At 45.9% G+C, this 22,415-nt stretch overlaps 1 protein-coding gene and 1 long non-coding RNA gene across 3 annotated transcripts in view; one reads left to right on the top strand and one right to left on the bottom strand.

Annotated features, from left to right (window-relative positions):
* Positions 1-3,832: 3,832 nt before the first annotated feature.
* On the bottom strand, positions 3,833-7,315 carry LOC137415440 (uncharacterized). Its single transcript, XR_010982077.2, has 3 exons — positions 7,191-7,315; positions 6,881-6,943; positions 3,833-3,944 (listed from the first exon to the last, which is right to left on the bottom strand). It is a non-coding gene; the product is annotated as an uncharacterized LOC137415440 (long non-coding RNA).
* LOC137415439 (interleukin-20 receptor subunit alpha-like) overlaps positions 7,206-22,415 on the top strand; it is an 82,089-nt gene continuing 66,879 nt past the window's right edge. The window contains exon 1 of one of the 2 annotated variants that reach the window (XM_068101018.2): positions 7,206-7,499. In XM_068101018.2, coding sequence (XP_067957119.1) covers positions 7,433-7,499 — 67 coding nt within the window. In that variant the 5' untranslated portion in view covers positions 7,206-7,432. Of the gene's footprint in view, positions 7,500-7,671; positions 7,875-22,415 lie in introns of those variants that run through there. The other variant, XM_068101019.2, reaches the window with a different exon arrangement.

The following is a 22,415-nucleotide window of genomic DNA, read 5'->3' as shown; positions in this document are numbered from 1 at the left end:
GGGCACCGTGTCACCAAGCACGGAGCCGTCCCCCTGCCAGCCAAGGTGGAGGCGGTGAAGGGGTTTCCGCGCCCACGCATGATCAGAGGGCTGCAGGAGTTCCTGGGCATGGTGAACTTTTACCATCGGTTCCTGCCCCGTATCGCCCAGCTCCTGCGCCCCCTGCACGAAGCTCTCCGAGGTAAGCCGGGCAAAGGCGACGTTACCTGGACCGAGCAGATGGACACGGCGTTCACGGGCGCGAAGCTCGCCTTGGCTAACGCCACCATGCTCGCGCACCCGGCGCTCGATGCACCGATCGCCCTCACCACCGACGCCTCGGACTACGCGGTGGGCGCGGTGCACGAGCAATGGGTGCGTGGAGCTTGGCAACCGCTGGCGTTCTTTAGCCGGCAGCTTCGCCCACCCGAACGCCGTTACAGTACCTTCGACCGCGAGTTGCTCGGGCTTCACTTGGCGGTCAGGCACTTCCGCCATCTGCTCGAGGGCCGTGCGTTCACGGCCTTCGTCGACCACAAGCCGCTGATCTTCACGATGGGCAAGGTCACCGAGCCGTGGTCGGCCCGGCAGCAGCGTCACCTCTCGGCCGTGTCCGAGTACACGACGGACATCCGGCACGTCGCGGGGAAGGACAACCCGGTGGCGGATTGCCTTTCCCGGGCCGTCGCCCACGCAGTCCACCTCGGCATCGACTATGCCCGGATGGCAGCGGACCAGGCCGCTGACCCCGACGTCCAGGCCTTGCGGACCGCCGTCACGGGCCTCCGCGTCACCGAGGTGCCGTTCGACGGTGCGGGCGCGGCCCTCTTGTGCGACGTCTCCCTCGGGCGTCCTCGCCCCATCGTGCCCGCGGGCTGGCAGCGCCAGGTGTTTGACGCCATCCACGGCCTGTCCCACCCGGGTGCGAGGGCCTTCCAAAGGTTGATCGCCGACAAGTTCGTCTGGCATGGCCTCCGGAAGGCCGTCCGCGGCTGGGCCAGGACGTGCCTCGCGTGCCAGCGCGCCAAGGTGCACCGGCACACCCAGGCCCCGTTGGCCCCGTTCACGGTGCCGGAACGCCGGTTTGACCACGTCCACGTGGACCTGGTGGGACCTCTGCCTCCCTCGCGGGGTTTCACCCACGTCCTCACCATGGTGGACCGCACCACCCGGTGGCCGGAGGCCGTGCCCTTGGCGTCGACGACGGCGGCGGATGTCGCGCAGGCTTTCATCGCCACCTGGGTCGCCCGGTTCGGCGCCCCCTCAGACATCTCATTCGACCGCGGCCCCCAGTTCACCTCGGAGCTCTGGGGGGCGGTTGTGTAGGGGCTCGGGGTCCGGCTGCACCGAACCACGGCCTACCACCCCCAGGCTAACGGCCTGTGTGAGCGATTTCACCGCTCATTGAAGGCCGCGCTCCGGGCCACCCTCCGCGACGGCGGCTGGGTCGACAGGCTCCCCTGGGTCCTGCTGGGCCTCCGGACGGCGCCCAAGGAGGACCTGCGCGCATCCGCGGCAGAGTTGGTCTTCGGGCAACCGCTGCGGGTGCCGGGCGAGTTCCTCCCCGACTCCACGGCACCATGGTCCGCGGCACAGCAGCGCTCCGCTCTGCAAGAGACTGCCCAGAGGTTCGCCCCGGTGCCAACGGCATGCCACGGGCACCCACCGACGCACGTCGCCCCGGAGCTTCGCACGGCGGAGTACGTCTTTGTCCGCCACGATGCCCACCGGACACCACTGCGGCCCCCGTACGACGGGCCTTTCCGCGTGCTGGAGACCGGGGCGAAGCACTTCACCCTGGACATCGGCGGTACTCCTGACCGCGTTTCTGTAGACCGCCTCAAGCCGGCCCACCTCGACGTGGACCATCCACCGCCAGTGGCCCGACCCCCGCGTCGCCCCCCCCCCTGCGGGCGGACCCCCGGCACCGCCCAGCCCCGCCGCCACGCCGCCCCCGGTCCTGCAGCCGGAGGCATCCCAGATGGCATCCCTGCATCCCAGACGCCGCCAGTCGCCAGGGGGCGCTTCGGCTGGGTCATCAGTTTGCCCCGCAAACTGACCCTTCAGGTGCGCGGGGATTCTGGGGGGGCGCGTGTGGCGGACACGAAAGCACTGACGTGGTGACATCACCCCGCACACCAAGTGGGGATGGGCCACGCCAGGGAGAGAGGCGTGGCCTCACGATATACACGGGGCGCGCAGCCCTGAGCAGTAGTGCTGCAGTTTGAGTACTTTGAATAAAGACTCTTTTATGAACCGCGTTGTCTGCTTGCTCCTTGCGTAAGCATTAGCGCGCGCAGCATCGCGCTTTAATAACTTATTTATAAATGTTGACTCGACGTATGTTCAAGGAGGAAAAACCCCTTGGGGAGGTGGGATATTATTGGTATTAATATTGTTTTGTAATAACATTAATATTATGCTATTAATATTATTGTTAGTTTTGTTATTAAAAGCAGCCTTTGAAAAACACCACGATAAAGCCAACTTAACAGGATATACACCTCAACACGCAACCCCATTGACGGCAATGGCGGGGAAAACCCCCTTGGTGAGGGGGACAAATGAATGCGCTACAACCTTCACTGTGTAACCCTTAGTCATCCTGTCAAGTTTGGTTGAGATTGGATAAATAACGACGGAATGTATCGTGGTCAAAAAAATCATCAGACAGACAGACAAACGCCAAATTGCATATTTTAGAATGATGATGATTGTTACATCTACAATGAAAGAAGACCTTCACATGAAACCACATAAACCATCTGTCATTTGTGAAGTGCCAGATGCAGATCATGAAAACAGGCTGACAGCTTGTGTCGGAAAGTGAATACTAAAAATAGGAAACCGTTTGAGAGAGACGAGATCCACCCGTTCTCTACAGGAGGGGCACGAAGACTCATGCCATTACCTCCTTGTGGGGTATATGGATTACAGTAGATCTTCACTCAGTTCCATAAGTAAAATTTGCCTCATTGATGTCAAAATTTCTCCAAATTTCTTTCAGTTTAATGTTAAGCAGCATTTAAAGTTTGCGAGGGATGTTGCAGTGAGCTCGTGGATAGTTTGAGGTGACGTCACTGCCGACGGAAAAGTTAAAGAGGAAGAAGCAGGAGAGGGAGTCCGTGGCCGAGCAGTCGGACGATGTACTGCCTGTTGAGAGCGAGTGGAGGGCACTCTGCTGAACCAGCCAGCCACTCTCGAGGGTTGCCTTTGGAGACGGGACCAGTGTGGACATGGGAGGAAGCCGGTGGGCGATGACTGCATGGAGTAGGTATCAGACGCGAGTCACAGGGTGAGGCTGCGTTGGGCCGAACCGTTGCTTCCCGTGCTTACTGGGACATTGCATGGACGACGGTGTGAAAGTAATACTTTCAGAGATTGACCTCAGGGTTCTCTTTTTCCATTCATTTGATTGGTCTATAACGACTGAAATAAATCCATTCAGCTAATACCTGGCACAAGGACTACTTAATGGTTGTTCACCCGAGCATCCCCACAACACTTGTGACAGACGGCTTCAGCACTTCGATATAATTCCCAAAAGACCAAAGGTTATGTTTAATGATGAGTGTGCTGACCTCAGTTCATGTCCACACAAATATTTACTTTTGGAGTGATTCTAATCCACATTATGTTGAAGTGCAAGACCATCCACCACATGTTATGGTTTGGGCGGAGTTATCGGTCCACCACCTCATTGGTCCTTACTTTTTTGATGCGTCGGTCAACCAGCAGTCATATCTGCATATGTTGGAGAATTACCTCACACCTGAACTTGAACGACATGGACAAGCCCATGAGATTTATTTCCAGCAGGATGGAGGCACCTGCGCATCATGCATGTGTGGTACGAAATTACCTCAATCCATTTTTTTTTCCCAACCGTTGGATTGGCAGGTTTTCGCCAACACTTCTGTTGCCACTGCACATTCCTGACCTGACCGACCACTTGTGACAATGCTCTGTGGGGGTATATCAAAGGTAAAGTTTCAGAACATCACATGGTATCTGTTGATTAACTGAAACAACGTATTCAGGAAGCATTTGGCAACATAACACATGGTATTTTGGCACCATAGCACATGGTATTTTGGTACATAACACATGATATTTTGGCACCATAGCACATGGTATTTTGGCACTACAACATGGTATTTTGATGCCATAAAACGTTATTTTGGTACATAACACGTGGTATTTTGGTACATAACATGTGGTATTTTGGTACATAACATGTGGTATTTTGGCACCATAGCACATGGTATTTTGGCACCATAGCACATGGTATTTTGGCACCATAGCACATGGTATTTTGGCACTATAACATTGGTATTTTAACGCCATAACGTTATTTTGGTACATAACATGTGGTATTTTGGCACCATAACACGTGTTATTTTGGTACATAACACGTGGTATTTTGGCACCATAACATGGTATTTTGGTACATAACACATGGTATTTTGGTACATAACACATGGTATTTTGGTACATAACACATGGTATTTTGGCACGATAACACTTGGTATTTTGCCATGATAACACATGGTAATTTGGAACCATAACACATGGTATTGTTGCGGATCTCAGTCGTCGGCCTTTTCCCCTTACCAAGGGGGGGGGGGGGGTTAGCCCCTTGTCTGTTACTGACCGACGTGAGTACTGGAAATCCCAATGCTCCTTCCGGTCGGGAGCAGCCAGGGTAATTGGTCAATGAAAAGTCCCAAGGACCTGAGTGCCACTCCTGACCGTGAAGCAGGGAAGAGACTCCCGCTCGAACCACGGTTTTAGATAGACTAGTTGCCGAGCGGTTTTTAGCAACCCGGAGTTCGAGCCATTTAACAAAGACTAACCCGATTGCGGAGCTTTGGCCGAAATCGCACCACAGGAACTCAATGGGGAAATCTCTAAAACGATCGGATGAGAAAGAAGAAATCAAAGAATGGAGGAACAGGTATTTATTATTATTTACACAAACCCAAAGAAGAAAAGAAGAATGGAGTAATTTACAGGGAAGAGGAAGAAGCAGATACACAGGGCAATTCTTACTTATTATATACAGGCTTAACTTATGCCCCAGACAACACAAAGGATAGACGACAGGCAGACTCACACGAATGGGGAATGAAGGCAGGAACGAATGGCTGGAAGGAGAGGAAGGTTCAGGTCCAGGCAGAACGGCAGGCTGGAGGCGAACGGCCGCCGACACCCCCGCAATCTGGTTCACACAGCAAGGTTGCTCGAAAAACAGCACGTCAGGGCTTCACGCTGCTGGGGCTGTTGAAACAGCGTCTCTCCCAGCAGAACCGCAAGCTCACCTCTCCACAGAATCTCTCCACTTCCAAGCACCTCCCTCCACGTATATCTTTTTGTGCGTGCTCCCTTGCTCATCTCTCTCTTATGCATCTCCTGGTGGGGGCTGATGCAACGGGTTTATAACCCCGCCCTCGAACCTGCTCGATGTTTCTTTCTCCGCCCTCTCAAGCCAAACCCACTCATTCTTGGTTGGTCGATCGGGGCTGGCTGACTCCTCCTCCTGATGACAATGGGTGGGCAACGCCCTTCTTCTCCGAGTTGGAGCACATGTGCAATGGAGGGTGAATGCAGTTGGCAATGGAGGCAATGCAGTTGGCAATGGGGCTCTATCTTGTTTCATTTGGTGCAGCGCAAGGTCAACTAGTGGAGACACAGCCTTAACTGATACACATAATAAAGAAATAACTATAGAGAGGTTCTATGGTGGCCTACGTGTGTGCGATGGACTAACTAAAGGACGACCTTTGATCTTTACATGAATGGAGGTATTTACAGGAATCAATACATTATTTACAATGGGGTATATTTACAATGAATTACACACAGTGCACGGTTTCCCAAATCCGTTGCAGTATTTTGGCAAGATAACACATGGTACTTTGGAACCACAACACATGGTATTTTGGCACGATAACACATGGTAATTTGGAACCATAACATGATATTTTGGAACCATAATGCATGGTATATTGGCACTATAAACACATGGTATTTTCCTACATAGCACATGGTATTTTGGCACTATAACATGGTATTTTGGCACTATAACATGGTATTTTGGCACTATAAACACATGGTAATTTGGCACTATAACACATGGCAATTTGGAACCATAACATGATATTTTGGAACCATAATGCATGGTATTTTGGCACTATAAACACATGGTATTTTCCTACATAGCACATGGTATTTTGGCACTATAACATGGTATTTTGGCACTATAAACATGGTATTTTGGCACTATAAACATGGTATTTTGGCACTATAACGCATGGTATTTTGGCACTATAACACATGGTAATTTGGAACCATAACACATGATATTTTGGAACCATAATGCATGGTATTTTGGCACGATAACACATGGTATTTTGGCACTATAAACACATGATATTTTGGCACGATAACACATGGTATTTTCCTACATAGAACATGGTAATTTGGAACCATAACACATGATATTTTGGAACCATAATGCATGGTATTTTTGCACGATAACACATGGTATTTTGGAACCATAATGCATGGTATTTTGGCACGATAACACATGGTATTTTTGTACATAACACATGGTATTTTAGCACGATAACGCATGGTATTTTCTTACATAGCACATGGTATTTTGGCACTATAACATGTGTTATTTTGGTACAAATTTTGTATAGCCTTATGGCTCATTGTGGTAGATGTAGTAGATCGATATGTTATATGGGGCATGTGATGAGAAGGGATGAGGTCTATATGGGTACAAGGATGATGAGAATACCACGTGGAAAAAGAGGGCTGGGCAGACCGAAGAGGAGATGGGGTGATTGTGTGGAAGCGGATGTAGATGATAACGGTGTCGATATAGGTATACCATCAATCCAAATGGTGGAGCAGGGTCCGTGTCAGCGACCCCAATCGAAGTGGGCTAATAATGCTGAAGTAGAAGAAGTTATACATTTCAATAAGAAATCGATAATAAAAGTGTGATTTTTCTTTAAAGTGTCGTTGATTATTAATATTTATCGTCATCATCAAGTGCACAATGCTCAGTCATATAAACGATATTCGTTTCCATTTCGGAGAATGGAAAACGCCTCGAGCGGGTTCCATGGCCATGTGATTTTATTTCCATAAAGGGAAATTCAGTTTTGTGTCAATACGGGAGTCATCGAACCACCTACCTTCGGGGGAAACCCACAGACCCCCCGAGCTCTCAGTACAGCAGGGACGTGCCAGATATACGGGCCAAAGGTACGCGTCGCAGACTCGCACGTGACCGCAATATCCATCACGTCGCCCGCAGAGCGTCGCACGCGACCGTGCTTCCATCGCACCTCTCCCCCACCGACCCGAGAACACGTGACCAAGTTGTCGGCTTGAGGTTCATATATCGGGCGGGAGTTCTTGGCGCGCATCAGTCACCATGTGGGTCTTGTTCTCCACCGAGCGCGGCGTGCTCCTTCACGTGCTGCTCGTCCACCTATTACCAGGTAAGACGCGTTCCATTCATTGAATGGAAAATTTTCTATTTTCATTGATAAAATCCTCTCGGTAAACACGAAAGCAAAGTTGTGTTTATTCAGTGCGGTGACGTGCGATTTACATCCTAAACCATTTGTGGGAAATTACCTCCGACGGTAACTGATGTATATTTAACCGATCAAACAATGTGACGTCAACTGACACAACGGTGGAGTACGGGATGTTTAAACATGGAGTTTGTGAGAGATTAGTCAAGTCGAGTTTGTAAACGAGAATTAATTTTGTGTCGACGAGTCGACCTGGCCAGGTGGTTCAGGTCGAGTCAACCATCAGCTTTCCTTGGTGAGCCCACGACTTCACGAGATGTTCGTGATGGCCAAAAGGTAGGCACGCTCACCTGTGAGCTATCTCGCCTAGATTATTAAGATAAAAACTGTCATCACGGTGTTTCACCCTTCAGGTATTGCACACTCACCTGTGAGCTATCAAGCCTAGATTCGACCGCTGATCGATAAATAAACTGTTATCCCGGTGTTTCACCCGACAGGTATTCCACACTCACCTTTGAGTCATCAAGGGAGGTGCAAAGTGCTCATCCCTTTATAGAAGATTACAGTATAAGGGATTGTTTCTCTGTATGCAACTTAAACATGGGGACTGAAAATTCGTTTCTTGGCTGTAGATTTCAGAAGTAAATACTTTGTGAGTCGAGGTAATAGGTTCCAAATTTCAGAAGTAAATACTTTGTGAGGCGAGGTAATATGTTCCAAATTTCAGAAGTAAATACTTTGTGAGTCGAAGTAATATGTTCCAAATTTCAGAAGTAAATATTTTGTGAGTCGAGGTAATATATTCCAAATTTCAGAAGTAAATACTTTGTGAGTCGAGGTAATAGGTTCCAAATTTCAGAAGTAAATACTTTGTGAGGCGAGGTAATATGTTCCAAATTTCAGAAGTAAATACTTTGTGAGTCGAAGTAATATGTTCCAAATTTCAGAAGTAAATATTTTGTGAGTCGAGGTAATATATTCCAAATTTCAGAAGTAAATACTTTGTGAGTCGAGGTAATATGTTCCAAATTTCAGAAGTAAATACTTTGTGAGTCGAGGTAATATGTTCCAAATTACAGAAGTAAATACTTTGTGAGTCGAGGTAATATGTTCCAAATTTCAGAAGTAAATACTTTGTGAGTCGAAATATGTTCCAAATTTCAGAAGTAAATACTTTTGTGAGTCGAGGAAATATGTTCCAAATTTCAGAAGTAAATACTTTGTGAGTCGAGGAAATATGTTCCAAATTTCAGAAGTAAATACTTTTGTGAGTCGAGGTAATATGTTCCAAATTTCAGAAGTAAATACTTTGGGAGTCGAGGTAATATGTTCCAAATTTCAGAAGTAAATATTTTGTGAGTCGAGGTATTATGTTCCAAATTTCAGAAATAAATACTTTTGTGAGTCGAGGAAATATATTCCAAATTTCAGAAGTAAATACTTTGTGAGTCGAGGAAATATGTTCCAAATTTCAGAAGTAAATACTTTTGTGAGTCGAGGTAATATGTTCCAAATTTCAGAAGTAAATACTTTTGGAGTCGAGGTAATATGTTCCAAATTTCAGAAGTAAATATTTTGTGAGTCGAGGTATTATGTTCCAAATTTCAGAAGTAAATACTTTTGTGAGTCGAGGAAATATGTTCCAAATTTCAGAAGTAAATACTTTGTGAGTCGAAGTAATATGTTCCAAATTTCAGAAGTAAATACTTTGTGAGTCGAGGTAATATGTTCCAAATTTCAGAAGTAAATACTTTGTGAGTCGAGGTAATATGTTCCAAATTTCAGAAGTAAATACTTTGTGAGTCGAGGTAACATGTTCCAAATTTCAGAAGTAAATACTTTGTGAGGCGAGGTAATATGTTCCAAATTTCAGAAGTAAATACTTTGTGAGTCGAAGTAATATGTTCCAAATTTCAGAAGTAAATATTTTGTGAGTCGAGGTAATATATTCCAAATTTCAGAAGTAAATACTTTGTGAGTCGAGGTAATATGTTCCAAATTTCAGAAGTAAATACTTTGTGAGTCGAGGTAATATGTTCCAAATTTCAGAAGTAAATACTTTTGTGAGTCGAGGAAATATGTTCCAAATTTCAGAAGTAAATACTTTGTGAGTCGAGGTAATATATTCCAAATTACAGAAGTAAATACTTTGTGAGTCGAGGTAATATGTTCCAAATTTCAGAAGTAAATACTTTGTGAGTCGAAATATGTTCCAAATTTCAAAAGTAAATACTTTTGTGAGTCGAGGTAATATGTTCCAAATTTCAGAAGTAAATACTTTGTGAGTCGAAATATGTTCCAAATTTCAGAAGTAAATACTTTTGTGAGTCGAGGAAATATGTTCCAAATTTCAGAAGTAAATACTTTGTGAGTCGAGGAAATATGTTCCAAATTTCAGAAGTAAATACTTTTGTGAGTCGAGGTAATATGTTCCAAATTTCAGAAGTAAATACTTTGGGAGTCGAGGTAATATGTTCCAAATTTCAGAAGTAAATATTTTGTGAGTCGAGGAAATATATTCCAAATTTCAGAAGTAAATACTTTTGTGAGTCGAGGTAATATGTTCCAAATTTCAGAAGTAAATACTTTTGGAGTCGAGGTAATATGTTCCAAATTTCAGAAGTAAATATTTTGTGAGTCGAGGTATTATGTTCCAAATTTCAGAAGTAAATACTTTTGTGAGTCGAGGAAATATGTTCCAAATTTCAGAAGTAAATACTTTGTGAGTCGAGGAAATATGTTCCAAATTTCAGAAGTAAATACTTTTGTGAGTCGAGGTAATGTGTTCCAAATTTCAGAAGTAAATACTTTGGGAGTCGAGGTAATATGTTCCAAATTTCAGAAGTAAATATTTTGTGAGTCGAGGTATTATGTTCCAAATTTCAGAAGTAAATACTTTGTGAGTCGAGGTAACGTGTTCCAAATTTCAGAAGTAAATACTTTGTGAGTTGAGGAAATATGTTCCAAATTTCAAAAGTAAATACTTTTGTGAATTAAGGAAATATGTTCCAAATTTCAGAAGTAAATACTTTGAGTCGAGGAAATATGTTCGAAATTTCAGAAGTAAATACTTTGTGAGTCGAGGAAATATGTGCCAAATTTCAGAAGTAAATACTTTTGTGAGTCGAGGTAATATGTTCCAAATTTCAGAAGTAAATACTTTTGTGAGTCGAGGTAATATGTTCCAAATTTCAGAAGTAAATACTTTGTGAGTCGAGGTAATATGTTCCAAATTTCAGAAGTAAATACTTTGTGATTCGAGGTAATATGTTCCAAATTTCAGAAGTAAATATTTTGTGAGTCGAGGTCATATATTCCAAATTTCAGAAGTAAATACTTTGTGAGTCAATGTAATATGTTCCAAATTTCAGAAGTAAATACTTTGTGAGTCGAGGTAATATGTTCCAAATTTCAGAAAAATACTTTGTGAGTCAAGGTAACGTGTTCCAAATTTCAGAAGTAAATACTTTGTGAGTCGAGGTAATATGTTCCAAATTTCAGAAGTAAATACTTTGTGATTCGAGGTAACGTGTTCCAAATTTCAGAAGTAAATACTTTGTGAGTCGAGGTAATATGTTCCAAATTTCAGAAGTCGAGGTAATATGTTCCAATGTAAATAATAAATTGTTATGTAAATAATAAATAACGTGTTCCAAATTTCAGAAGTAAATACTTTGTGAGTCGATGTAATATGTTCCAACTTTCAGAAGTAAATACTTTTGTGAGTCGAGGTAATATGTTCCAAATTTCAGAAGTAAATACTTTGTGAGTCGAGGTAATATGTTCCAAATTTCAGAAGTAAATACTTTTGTGAGTCGAGGTAATATGTTCCAAATTTCAGAAGTAAATACTTTGGGAGTCGAGGTAATATGTTCCAAATTTCAGAAGTAAATATTTTGTGAGTCAAGGTATGCTCCAAATTTCAGAAGTAAATACTTTGTGAGTCGAGGTAACGTGTTCCAAATTTCAGAAGTAAATACTTTGTGAGTCGAGGAAATATGTTCCAAATTTCAAAAGTAAATACTTTTGTGAGTTAAGGAAATATGTTCCAAATTTCAGAAGTAAATACTTTGAGTCGAGGAAATATGTTCCAAATTTCAGAAGTAAACACTGTGAGTCGAGGTAATATGTTCCAAATTTCAGAAAAATACTTTGTGAGTCAAGGTAACGTGTTCCAAATTTCAGAAGTAAATACTTGGTGAGTCGAGGTAATATGTTCCAAATTTCAGAAGTCGAGGTAATATGTTCCAATGTAAATAATAAATTGTTATGTAAATAATAAATAACGTGTTCCAAATTTCAGAAGTAAATACTTTGTGAGTCGATGTAATATGTTCCAACTTTCAGAAGTAAATACTTTTGTGAATCGAGGTAATATGTTCCAAATTTCAGAAGTAAATACTTTGTGAATCGAGGTAATATGTTCCAAATTTCAGAAGTAAATACTTTTGTGAGTCGAGGTAATATATTCCAAATTTCAGAAGTAAATACTTTGTGAGTCGAGGTAATATGTTCCAAATTTCAGAAGTAAATACTTTGTGAGTCGAGGTAATATATTCCAAATTTCAGAAGTAAATACTTTGTGAGTCGAGGTAATATGTTCCAAATTTCAGAAGTAAATACTTTGTGAGTCGAGGAAATATGTTCCAAATTTTAGCAACGTCTGTTTCTGCATTTTTTAGTTGTATTGAGGAAACCCTCGAAATCACGTTGGTGTCTGTCCATCCGTCCATCCGTTTGTCCGCCCAAAATGTGTTGGCGCTCATATCTCAAGGTCTACACATTGAAACTATCTGAAACTTGGAATATACATCGGCAAATAGGTCTAGTTAATGGCTTTTGAAATAAATTCAAAATCTGCGCTCATTGTGGGGCTACGGAGGGGGAGGGGGGGATTAACCCTCCCCCCCCAAAAAAAAAATAGGTATTTGCTCTCTTCTCCGAAACTAGAGACACAATTTTGATGAAACTTGGCCATAAGCTTCATACCTAATGCATTACAAAGGTTTATTGACCACATCAATATCTGCGCTCATTGTGGTGGTCTACGGGGGGAGGTGCGCGGGAGGGATGGTGTAGCCCCCCCCCCCCAAGTGGGTATGTGCTCTTTTCTCCGAAACTACACACCAAATTTCGATGAAACCTGGACCGCATCAAAATATGAGCACATTGAGGAGGAGGGGGGTAGGGTTGGGAGGGGGTCGACCCCCCCAAATAGGAATTTGCTCTCTTCTCTTTAACTACACACACGATTTCAATGAAAGCTCATCACCATTAAAAAGGTTTGTTCAGCATTTAAAATATCACGGTATGAGGGGATCGATGGGGGGTTTGAGTGACTGTTGCTCCTTATCCAGGTGAGCTTCAGGACCCACGGTCCTATTTTTGTTTGGCTCATGGAAGCGATCCCCAATAAGTTGGACATAGAAGAATTTCGACTTCTGTAGTAATTTTTTTTGAAAAATGCCAGGGGCATAGAAAAGGCCTCTTTATATGGTAGTATATGGTAGTAGTCCATTGTACCAAATTTTCATTGGTCTTCCCGGCCTTGTAGCATACCTGCCTGCGGACTCGGGGGGGGGGGGGGGGGGGTGTCTTTTGGGTTGTCAGGGACTTTTGGGTCATCTGGGTCATTTGTGTATTTTGGGTCTTTGAGGTCTTTCGGGTTATCTGGGCCTTTTGGGTCCCCAGATAATTTTGGGTCATCTGGGTCTTTTGGGTTCTCTGGGTCTTCGATGTCTTTTGGGTCCCCAGAGACCTTTGGGTCATCTGGGTCTTTTGGGTTCTCTGGATGTTTAGGGGCCTCTGGGGTATTTTGGGTCATCTGGGTCTTTTGGGTCCTTGGGGACTTTTGGATCGTTTGGGACTTCGATCCTCTGGGTGTCTAGGGGATTTTGGGGTCTTAATGATCTTAAAGGGTATTCAAAGGTCGAAGGGGTCTCAGCAGTCTAAAGGGTTAAAAGGAACATTTCCATAGTACGTAATTAATTAATAGATGTACGTAAGTAATAGACACAAAAAGCATGACACACACACACACATCAATTTATAGTAGATGTGCCATGTGGCAAAGTATAGAAAAGGAGAGACATTCCATGGCTTGCAGAAAATGCCAAATAATAGAAAAGAAGGGACATTCAAGAAATGTCGTGTGCATGCTGGACTACCCATGTGTTCTTATGAGGAACCAAGTAATGCACACGACATTTTTTGAGGACCCCCTATTTTATATTGTTTGGCATTTCTACAAGCTATGGAATGTCCCTTCTTTTCTATACTTTGTCACATGGCACATACTCTGATATAAAGGGGCCTTTTCTATGCCCCTGGCATTTCCCCCAAAAATCTAGCCAGGGTTTGAACCCCGACTCAGATATATACTGTCATCCCGGTGTTTCACTTCACAGGTTAGGCACACAGCACACTCACCTCTGGGCTGTCTAGCGAGGGTTCGAATCCTGACCCAGGTATAAACTGATCATCCTGGTGTTTCACAGGTAGGGTGAATCATCAATGTGTGTGTATTCCGTCGGATGGATGTTAAACTGGGTGTCACGTCCCGAGCATTAGTTGGTGGACGTTAACGATCCCACGGTGTCTTTCACAAAGAGTAGGCGAGCTATCGCCGGCATCCTGAACACGTTAGAAATTCCTGCCCACTCAATCCTGCGTCAGAGTGGCGACTCATCCGGGATTGTAATCCAAGCCAAAATACTCCTTCGGCAGAAGCGACGCTCCATGTATGTCACAGAACATCGTCACGATGATGATGTTAAAGATTTGGAAGCATTTTTTTTTTTTTTCGTACAAAACAATTGTTACCTCGTCTGTAACGGAGTCGAGATGAGCTGCTCAGGCCATAATGATCTCATTCAGTCACGCAGTGAGTCCGTTAACATATTGTACACCGCTCCTTTCCTATGCCATCTCCAGGCATTGCAAATCGTCATTGCCGGGCACTGAAGGGGGCTCGGCAGTGACGCACGCTGAAAGGGAGTACTCAGTTTTTGTCCCCCGTCGCACCGCGGAGCGAAAGGGGGACTATGGTTTTCCCCTCCGTCTGTGTGTCCGTCCGTCCGTCCGTCCATCCATCCGTCCGTGCGTGCGGGCGTGTGTGCGTGCGTAGGCGAAGGACCACATTCGAATTTGGTGTGTGGGTGCAACCCACGTCAAAATCCAAGATGGCCGCCGCCATGTATGTCTGATGCCATGTATGTCTGAACCTTGTGAGTGGAATATCTTGAAAAATAAGCGAAGTACCAACTTCTAATCTGGTGTGTGGGTGTATCTACGCATAAGGAAGAACCCTATTGAAAATTGGGTCGCCACGTCAAAATCCAATATGGCCGCCGCCATGTGTGTCTGAACCTTGTGAGCTGTATATCTTGAAAAATAAGCGAAGTACCAACTTCTAATCTGGTGTGTGGGTGTATCTAGGCAGAAGGAAGAAAGCAATTGAAAATTGGGTCGCCACCTCAAAATCCAAGATGGCTGCCACCATATATATGTCTGAATCTTGTGAACGAAATATCTTGAAAAATAAGCGAAGTACCAACTTCTAATCTGGTGTGTGGGTGTATCTAGGCATAAGGAAGAAACCTATTGAAAATTGGCTCGCCACGTCAAAATACAAGATGGCCGCCACCATATATATGTCTGAACCTTGTGAACGAAATATCTTGAAAAATAAACGAACTACTAACTTCTAATCTGGTGTGTGGGTGTATCGACGCATGAGGAAGAACCCTATTGAAAATTGGGTCGCCACGTCAAAATCCAAGATGACCGCCGCCATGTATGTCTGAATCTTGTGTTACGGATTCCGGATTTATGTGAATTACTATTCAGGTCATTTCTTATTAATGTTTATTCTATTAAAGGTTGTTGTGGTTAAATGGTTAGAAGCGCTCCTGATAACAGGAGACCGGAAACGGGATGGTGAACCGGAAGAAAAAAAAAGACAAGGTCGGGAGAGAAGCGGCCATCTTGAGCCTCGACCAGCTCCGACGCGAGCCGAGTCGATCTTTATCTGCTTTGGAACGCTGCGTTTGAAAAGCCCGTCTGGCGAGAGGAGTTACCTGTGCGGGGTGATTGCCTGTTACGCGTCAGGTTGCCGTGGGTTCCTGGAAGGAACCAAGCGTCCGGCACTGTTCGCCTCGACGCCTCCGAGGGCGTGTACGGGTCGCACCTTGGGCCTCGCGCGCTTTGCGAGCCGTTCACAGCCCAGAGGCCGCGATCACGGGCTCCGACCTCGGTAGCTTGCCGAGGAGGTGTGCGCTGCAGCAGCTGTTCCCGGTACGTGACGTGCACGTTTTGAGCACGTCAGCCAGGGGTCCGTTCAACCGCCCGTGTGCGGAGAAGTCGACCTTCACCTTGGTCTGGAGGGGCCCAGAGACATTGTGAGGGACAGTGACTATTGAGGGTGTCGTGAGTGGGGCAAGGGGGGAAATATATGAGATGGCCATCTTAGTAATATTGTTGATTGTTGTTGATTGATTGGGAATATATTATTGATTAATCCGGATCCTTGGTGTGGGGTTTCTTATTGACGGGAATTCATATTGATTGCGTTACGAAAGCGTATAAATCATATATCTTTCTGGCGGGGTTCCTCTCATGGTCCGGGGGTCACCGAGACCAGGTAGTCACCGGGAGGACCACGTAACACTTGTGAGCGGAATATCTTGAAAAACAAGCGAAGTACCTACTTCTAATCTGGTGTGTGGGTGTATCTAGGCATACGGAAGAACGCTATTGAAAATTGGGTCGCCACATCAAAATCCAAGATGGCCGCCTCCATGTATGTCTGAACCTTGTGAGCGAAATATCATATCATAGCATGTTTTCTGCGTCTTCCACTTTGTCAACTCACATCACTTCCCCGACGGGGGACCTAGGCGTAACGCTTGTCACTCTGGTTGTTTGTTGTACACCGCACCTTTCCTATGCCATCTCCAGGCATTGCAAAACGTCATTGCCGGGCACCGAAGGGGGCTCGGCAGTGACGCACGCTGAAAGGGAGTACTCAGTTTTCACTCTGGTTGTTTGTTTTCTTGTTGTACACCGCACCTTTCCTATGCCATCTCCAGGCATTGCAAAACGTCATTGGCGGGCACCGAAGGGGGCTCGGCAGTGACGCACGCTGAAAAGGAGTACTCAGTTTTCACACTGGTTGTTTTCTTTCTTGTTTTCTTGTTTGTTTTTGCGGGCGATATCTCAGCCATCCTTTGAGCTAGGAAGCTGAAATTTCGGCACAGTAGTGAGCAAGTCCTTTGTCAAAAACGTTATTTTTTGTTTTTTGATTAATCAATTAATTGAGGAGTTATTTAATTATTAGCGATTAATTAAGTACTTATTTAATTAATCAAATTTCCTTTCTCTTCTGACCATTAACTCAGGCACCTTTTGAGTTAGGAGGCTGATATTTGGACATGCCAATGACCAGGTGATTTGGCTGCAAAGGCTATTTTTGATTTATTAATTAATCAATTAATCAATTAATCGATTAATTATTTAATTATTCGATTAATGACTAATTTTTTGTTGTTGTTAAGTTGCAGATTCCTATTGAAATGGTGGTGGTTTATGTGTTCTGTGACCGAATTGATTAATAATTTAATTTTTAAATGATTATTATTTATTTATTTTCATTATTAATCATCTATTTATTTTCTTTCTCATTTGGCCAATACCTCAGGCACCTTTTGAGCTCGGAAGCTAATATTTGGACATGAGTGACCAAGTGATGTGGCCATCAAGGATATTTTTGATTTATTGATTAATCATTTAATCGATTAATTATTTTTTGATTAATCAATTGATTATTTAATTTTTTATTAATGACTTATTTAATTAAATTTCTAAAAGATACATCTTCGGATGAAGCACGAGTGGTTTAGTTATGCTATTAGCCAATTGATTAAGAAAATATTTTGTGATAATCTTTTATTGATTTTAATTATACAGTTAATCAATCAATGAGGGTACACCTCTCCCTTCCAATGCAGCCACTATGAGCTGCACTGCGGTATTGCCGGGCGCCAAAGGCGCCCCGGCAATGCCGCGCTGTAGGATATTTAATTATTTGGCATGGGGACAGTGTACTTTGAATGTATCTGTATTTGTTGTACACCGCACCTTTCCTATGTCATCTCCAGGCATTGCAAATTGTCATTGCCGGGCACCGAAGGGGGCTCGGCAGTGACGCACGCTGAAAGGGAGTACTCAGTTTTCACTCTGGTTGTTTTCTTGTTTGTTTGTTGTACACCGCACCTTTCCTATGCGATCTCCAGGCATTGCAAAACGTCATTGCCGGGCACCGAAGGGGGCTCGGCAGTGACGCACGCTGAAAGGGAGTACTCAGTTTTCACTGTGGTTGTTTGTTTTCTTGTTTGTTTGTTTTCTTTCTTGTTTGTTTGTCCAGGCGATATCTCAGCCATCCTTTGAGCTAGGAAGCTGAAATTTCGGCACAGTAGTGAGTAAGTCCTTTGTCAAAAACGTTATTTTTTGTTTTTTGATTGATCAATTAATTGAGGAGTTATTTCATTATTAGCGATTAATTAAGTACTTATTTAATTAATCAAATTTCCTTTCTCTTCTGACCATTAACTCAGGCACCTTTTGAGTTATTAAGCTGATATTTGGACATGCCAATGACCAGGTGATTTGGCTGCAAAGGCTATTTTTGATTTATTAATTAATCAATTAATCGATTAATTATTTGATTAATGACTAAAAAATTTATTTATTTTCATTATTAATCATTTATTTATTTTCTTTCTCATTTGGCCAATATCTCAGGCACCTTTTGAGCTCGGAAGCTAATATTTGGACATGAGTGACCAAGTGATGTGGCTATCAAGGATACTTTTGATTTATTGATTAATCAATTAATCGATTAATTATTTAATTATTCGATTAATTACTAAAAAAAATTTTTTTTTCAGTTACAGATTCTGATGAAATGGTGGTGGGTTATGTGTTCTGTGACCGAATTGATTAATAATTTAATTTTTTAATGATTATTATTTCTTTATTTTCATTATTAATCATTTATTTATTTTCTTTCTCATTTGGCCAATATCTCAGGCACCTTTTGAGCTGGGAATCTAATATTTGGACATGAGAGTGACCAAGTGATGTGGCTATCAAGGATATTTTTGATTTATTGATTCATTATTTAAATGATTAATCATTTATTGATTAATTAATTAATTATTTATTTTTTCCCTATTTAATTAAATTTCTAAAAGATACATCTTCGGATGAAGCACTAGTGGTTTAGTTATGCTATTAGCCAATTGATTAAGAAAATATTTTGTGATAATCTTTTATTGATTTTAATTATACAATTAATCAATCAATTATCGTACACCTTTCCCTCCCAATGCACTTTTTTTTTTTTTTTTTTGTATACAAGATCAAGGCTCGTGAAAGAGCTAACATTAATCACACAAAAAGTCAAACCGACACATAAAACACAAAAGAAGGGGAGCGGTAGACAACATGGGGAGAGAGGGAGAAGGACACAAACACAACATTTGAGAGCAGGGACATCGGGAGAAATGTGGGTGGGGGAGGGCTTGGGGGGAGGTGGGAGAGGTATAAAACATATGACCACTGCAAGGACTTCAAGGAAGGAGGTTGGAATTTCAAAAAAAGTGAATCTGGGGTGAATTAGCAGGGGTAGAAAAGATCAAGGTTTTGGATGGGGGAAGTTAAGAGATGGTGGTGAACAGCTGTTTTAAAGACCTGGAGGGTGGAGTGGGATTGAAGAGAGTGAGGGAGTTTGTTCCAGAGGTGGGAGAAAAGAGGAATGAAGGAGTGAAGGTGAGCAGAGAGTCTTGATTTTTCACCAGAAGAGGGTTCCTGGCAGATCTTGTGTGTCCTGTCGGAATATTTGGGGGACAGAGCACAGAGAGAGCTGGGGGGGCAAGGCCAGAGAGGAGTCGGTGGAAGGCAGAAAGTCCACCAACCTGCCTGCGGTGAGTGAGTGAAAGGCCCTCGGAGTTAGCTTCATCGCAGGAGATTCCAATGATTCTGAAAGCTTTGGTTTCAACAGTGTGAAGACGAGCTAGTTGTGAGGCAGGAGCACCGGCCCAGAGGGGGGAACAGTATTCCATTGAGCTGCGGATGAAAGCCTTGTATGTGGTGAGGAGCTCAGGTGTGCCAAGGAAAGAATTTGCACGACGGAGGATGCCCAGTCGGCGACTGGCTTTGGAGGCCAGCTTGGAAATGTGGTTTTCCCAAGAAAGATCATGGAAGATAGTGAGACCCAAAAGCTTGAGCGACAGAACTTCTTGGAGAGGATTGTTGAGAAAGTAGATGGGAGGGTTTTCCAGTCGGTCTTTTCGGAGAGACATAGTAAGAGTGTGAGATTTGTCAGGATTGTCAGGATCCACTTGTTTGACCAGTCTGTGATTTTGTCCAGGTCTGCAGAGAGTGAGGAGGCTGCAGACTGCCGATCTGAGGGATGAGGAATGGAGCGGCAGAGAGTGGAGTCATCAGCAAAGAGATAGAGATCATTGATGAAGACCAGTGTAGCCTGTGGGACCAATCATTAGTCGCCGTCAGAGACAATTATATTGGTTCCGCCCCTTTTGGCTTTATAAGCTACCTGTGCAGGCATAGCGGGAGACTACTATTGCTTGGGTCCTCTGCGATAGCACTTCCTGGTTGTCGCAGCTGTGCTTGGTTCCGGATGCGAGGCGCCGTCACGAGTGAACGAGTTTTGTTTCTCTGCCGGTGTTTTCGTTTCCTGTATTTTGCTGTATTTGCATTTATTTCTTATTATTTACTTATTGCTTTGATTATTGCTTGTTTGTCCTGCATTTTCGTTCGTCTTTTCCCTCCCTGCTTTCCCCCATCTTCCTCCTGTTTGGGGGGCGTTGCCCACCAGACAGGGGGGAGTCTTGTGCCCCCCTTCGTCTCCCGTCCCTCCCTCTCCCCCCCCCCCCCACCCCGAGTGTTGTCCTCCGCCCCTCCTAGAACCCCGGCATGGCGAGCAGGCGCCATAATTGTGTCCGGTTTCGGTTGATTGATGTGGATTGCAGTGTGCCGGCCGGAGATAGATTTGGTAGAGATGTATTGTTGGGTGTGCTGGGGTTCAAGGCTGTTGACTTTTTTCTGCCTGATCTCCCTCGCCCGTGGCTTCGACGTGTCCTTCCAAACAGGGCAGGGACTTGCCGAGTTCTGGCGCCGGTGGGCTACCGCTCGGTCTGCTGGGAAACTGGCAGACTGGGCGGTCGAGGCTCTCTCAGAAACACAGGAGAGAGTCGTGACCGTCCACCTGTACAACGAAGGCGTGAGTGACTATGATGTCAAGGTTTGGCTCAGTCGATACGCGGACATCCGAGGCCCAGTACGGCTCGTCCGGAACAGCCTCGGTATTTGGACCGGTTCTCGGCAGTTCCGGGTAAAGCTGCGGACGAGGCAGGACGGCACGGCCACCCATATCCCTAATGGAATAATGGTTGGGATGGACCGAGGCCAAGTCTTTTACGCGGGACAGCCGAAATTGTGCCGCCGATGCGGTCAACTTGGCCACTTGATTACTGGGTGTACAGCGAGTATCTGCACCCAGTGTGGCGAGTTGGGACATTTGAGGGAGCGCTGCACCCAAGCGGTGCGGTGCAACCTCTGTGGTGCGCCGGGGCACACTTTCCGCTCCTGCCCGCAGAGTTACGCGAGCAAGATGCGTGCTGCTGCGGGCGGGAGTGGGGGTGTTGCCCAAGGGACAGGGGACGGTGTGCCCCCAGGGACAGGAAAAGGGGACGGTGTGCCTCCAGGGACTAGGGGGGGTGTTGCCCAAGGGGTGGGGGAGGGGGTTGCTCAAGGGGTGGGGGAGGGGGTTGCCCAAGGGGTGGGGGAGGGGTTTGCCCCAGGGGCTGGGGAGGGGGTTGCCCAAGGGGCCGGGGAGGGGGTTGCCCAAGGGGCTGGGGAGGGGGTTGCCCAAGGGATAGGGGAAGGGGTTGCCCAAGGGGTGGGGGAGGGGGTTGCCCAAGGGGTGGGGGAGGGGGTTGCCCAGGGGGCTGGGGAGGGGGTTGTCCAAGGGGCTGGGGAGGGGGTTGCCCAGGGGGTGGGGGAGGGGGTTGCCCAAGGGGTGGGGGAGGGGGTTGCCCAAGGGGTGGGGGAGGGGGTTGCCCAAGGGGTGGGGGAGGGGGTTGCCCAAGGGGTGGGGGAGGGGGTTGCCCAGGGGGTGGGAGAGGGGGTTGCCCAAGGGGTGGGGAAGTGGGTTGCCCAAGGGGTGGGGGAGGGGTTTGCCCAAGGGACAGGGGAGGGTATTGCATCTGGGGTCGGGGGGACGACGACTAATGTGTTTGTGTGTGTGTCAGCCCCCCGCCCCGTAGAAAGTAAAGGGAGGGAGGTGGAGGGAAAGGAGAACATGGAGGAGGGAGGGTTAGATCAGGACATGGATGTGGCTTCGCCGGGTGTCGGGCCCACTGCGGTGGGAGGGGAGGATGCACGAGGAATGGTGGCTCCGGTGGTGGGGTCAGAAGAAACATCCTCGGTGCCAGAAACCCCGCTGCCGGAGGCTGGAAGTGATGGCTCCTCCTCCGGCTATGAGCAAAGTGACCCGGGACAATGGACCGAGAAGAAGCGTCGGAGGAGGGGCCAGGACAAAGGAAAAGCTCCTCTGGGCAAAGCCCCACAGGGAAAGAACACAAGAACATCAAAGAAGAAAACCCCTGTGGGGCGCAGAGCCCCCCGTGCATCAAGCGACCCATCCAGGCCTGGGGGATCGCCTGCTCGTGGTAGGGGTGGGGCGCAGTCGGGGTTGGCCGCAGCAGGTCTCCGGGGGAGGCCCCAAATGCCGTCTTCCCCTGAACGCTCACGTTCCCGTTCCCCCGTGAGTCGTTCCCCACCCGTTGACCT

Source organism: Myxine glutinosa, chromosome 9 (genome assembly GCF_964187855.1).
Source record: "Myxine glutinosa chromosome 9, kmMyxGlut1.1, whole genome shotgun sequence".
Lineage (NCBI taxonomy): Eukaryota > Metazoa > Chordata > Myxini > Myxiniformes > Myxinidae > Myxine > Myxine glutinosa.
This window is presented reverse-complemented; position numbering and strand designations above follow the sequence as displayed.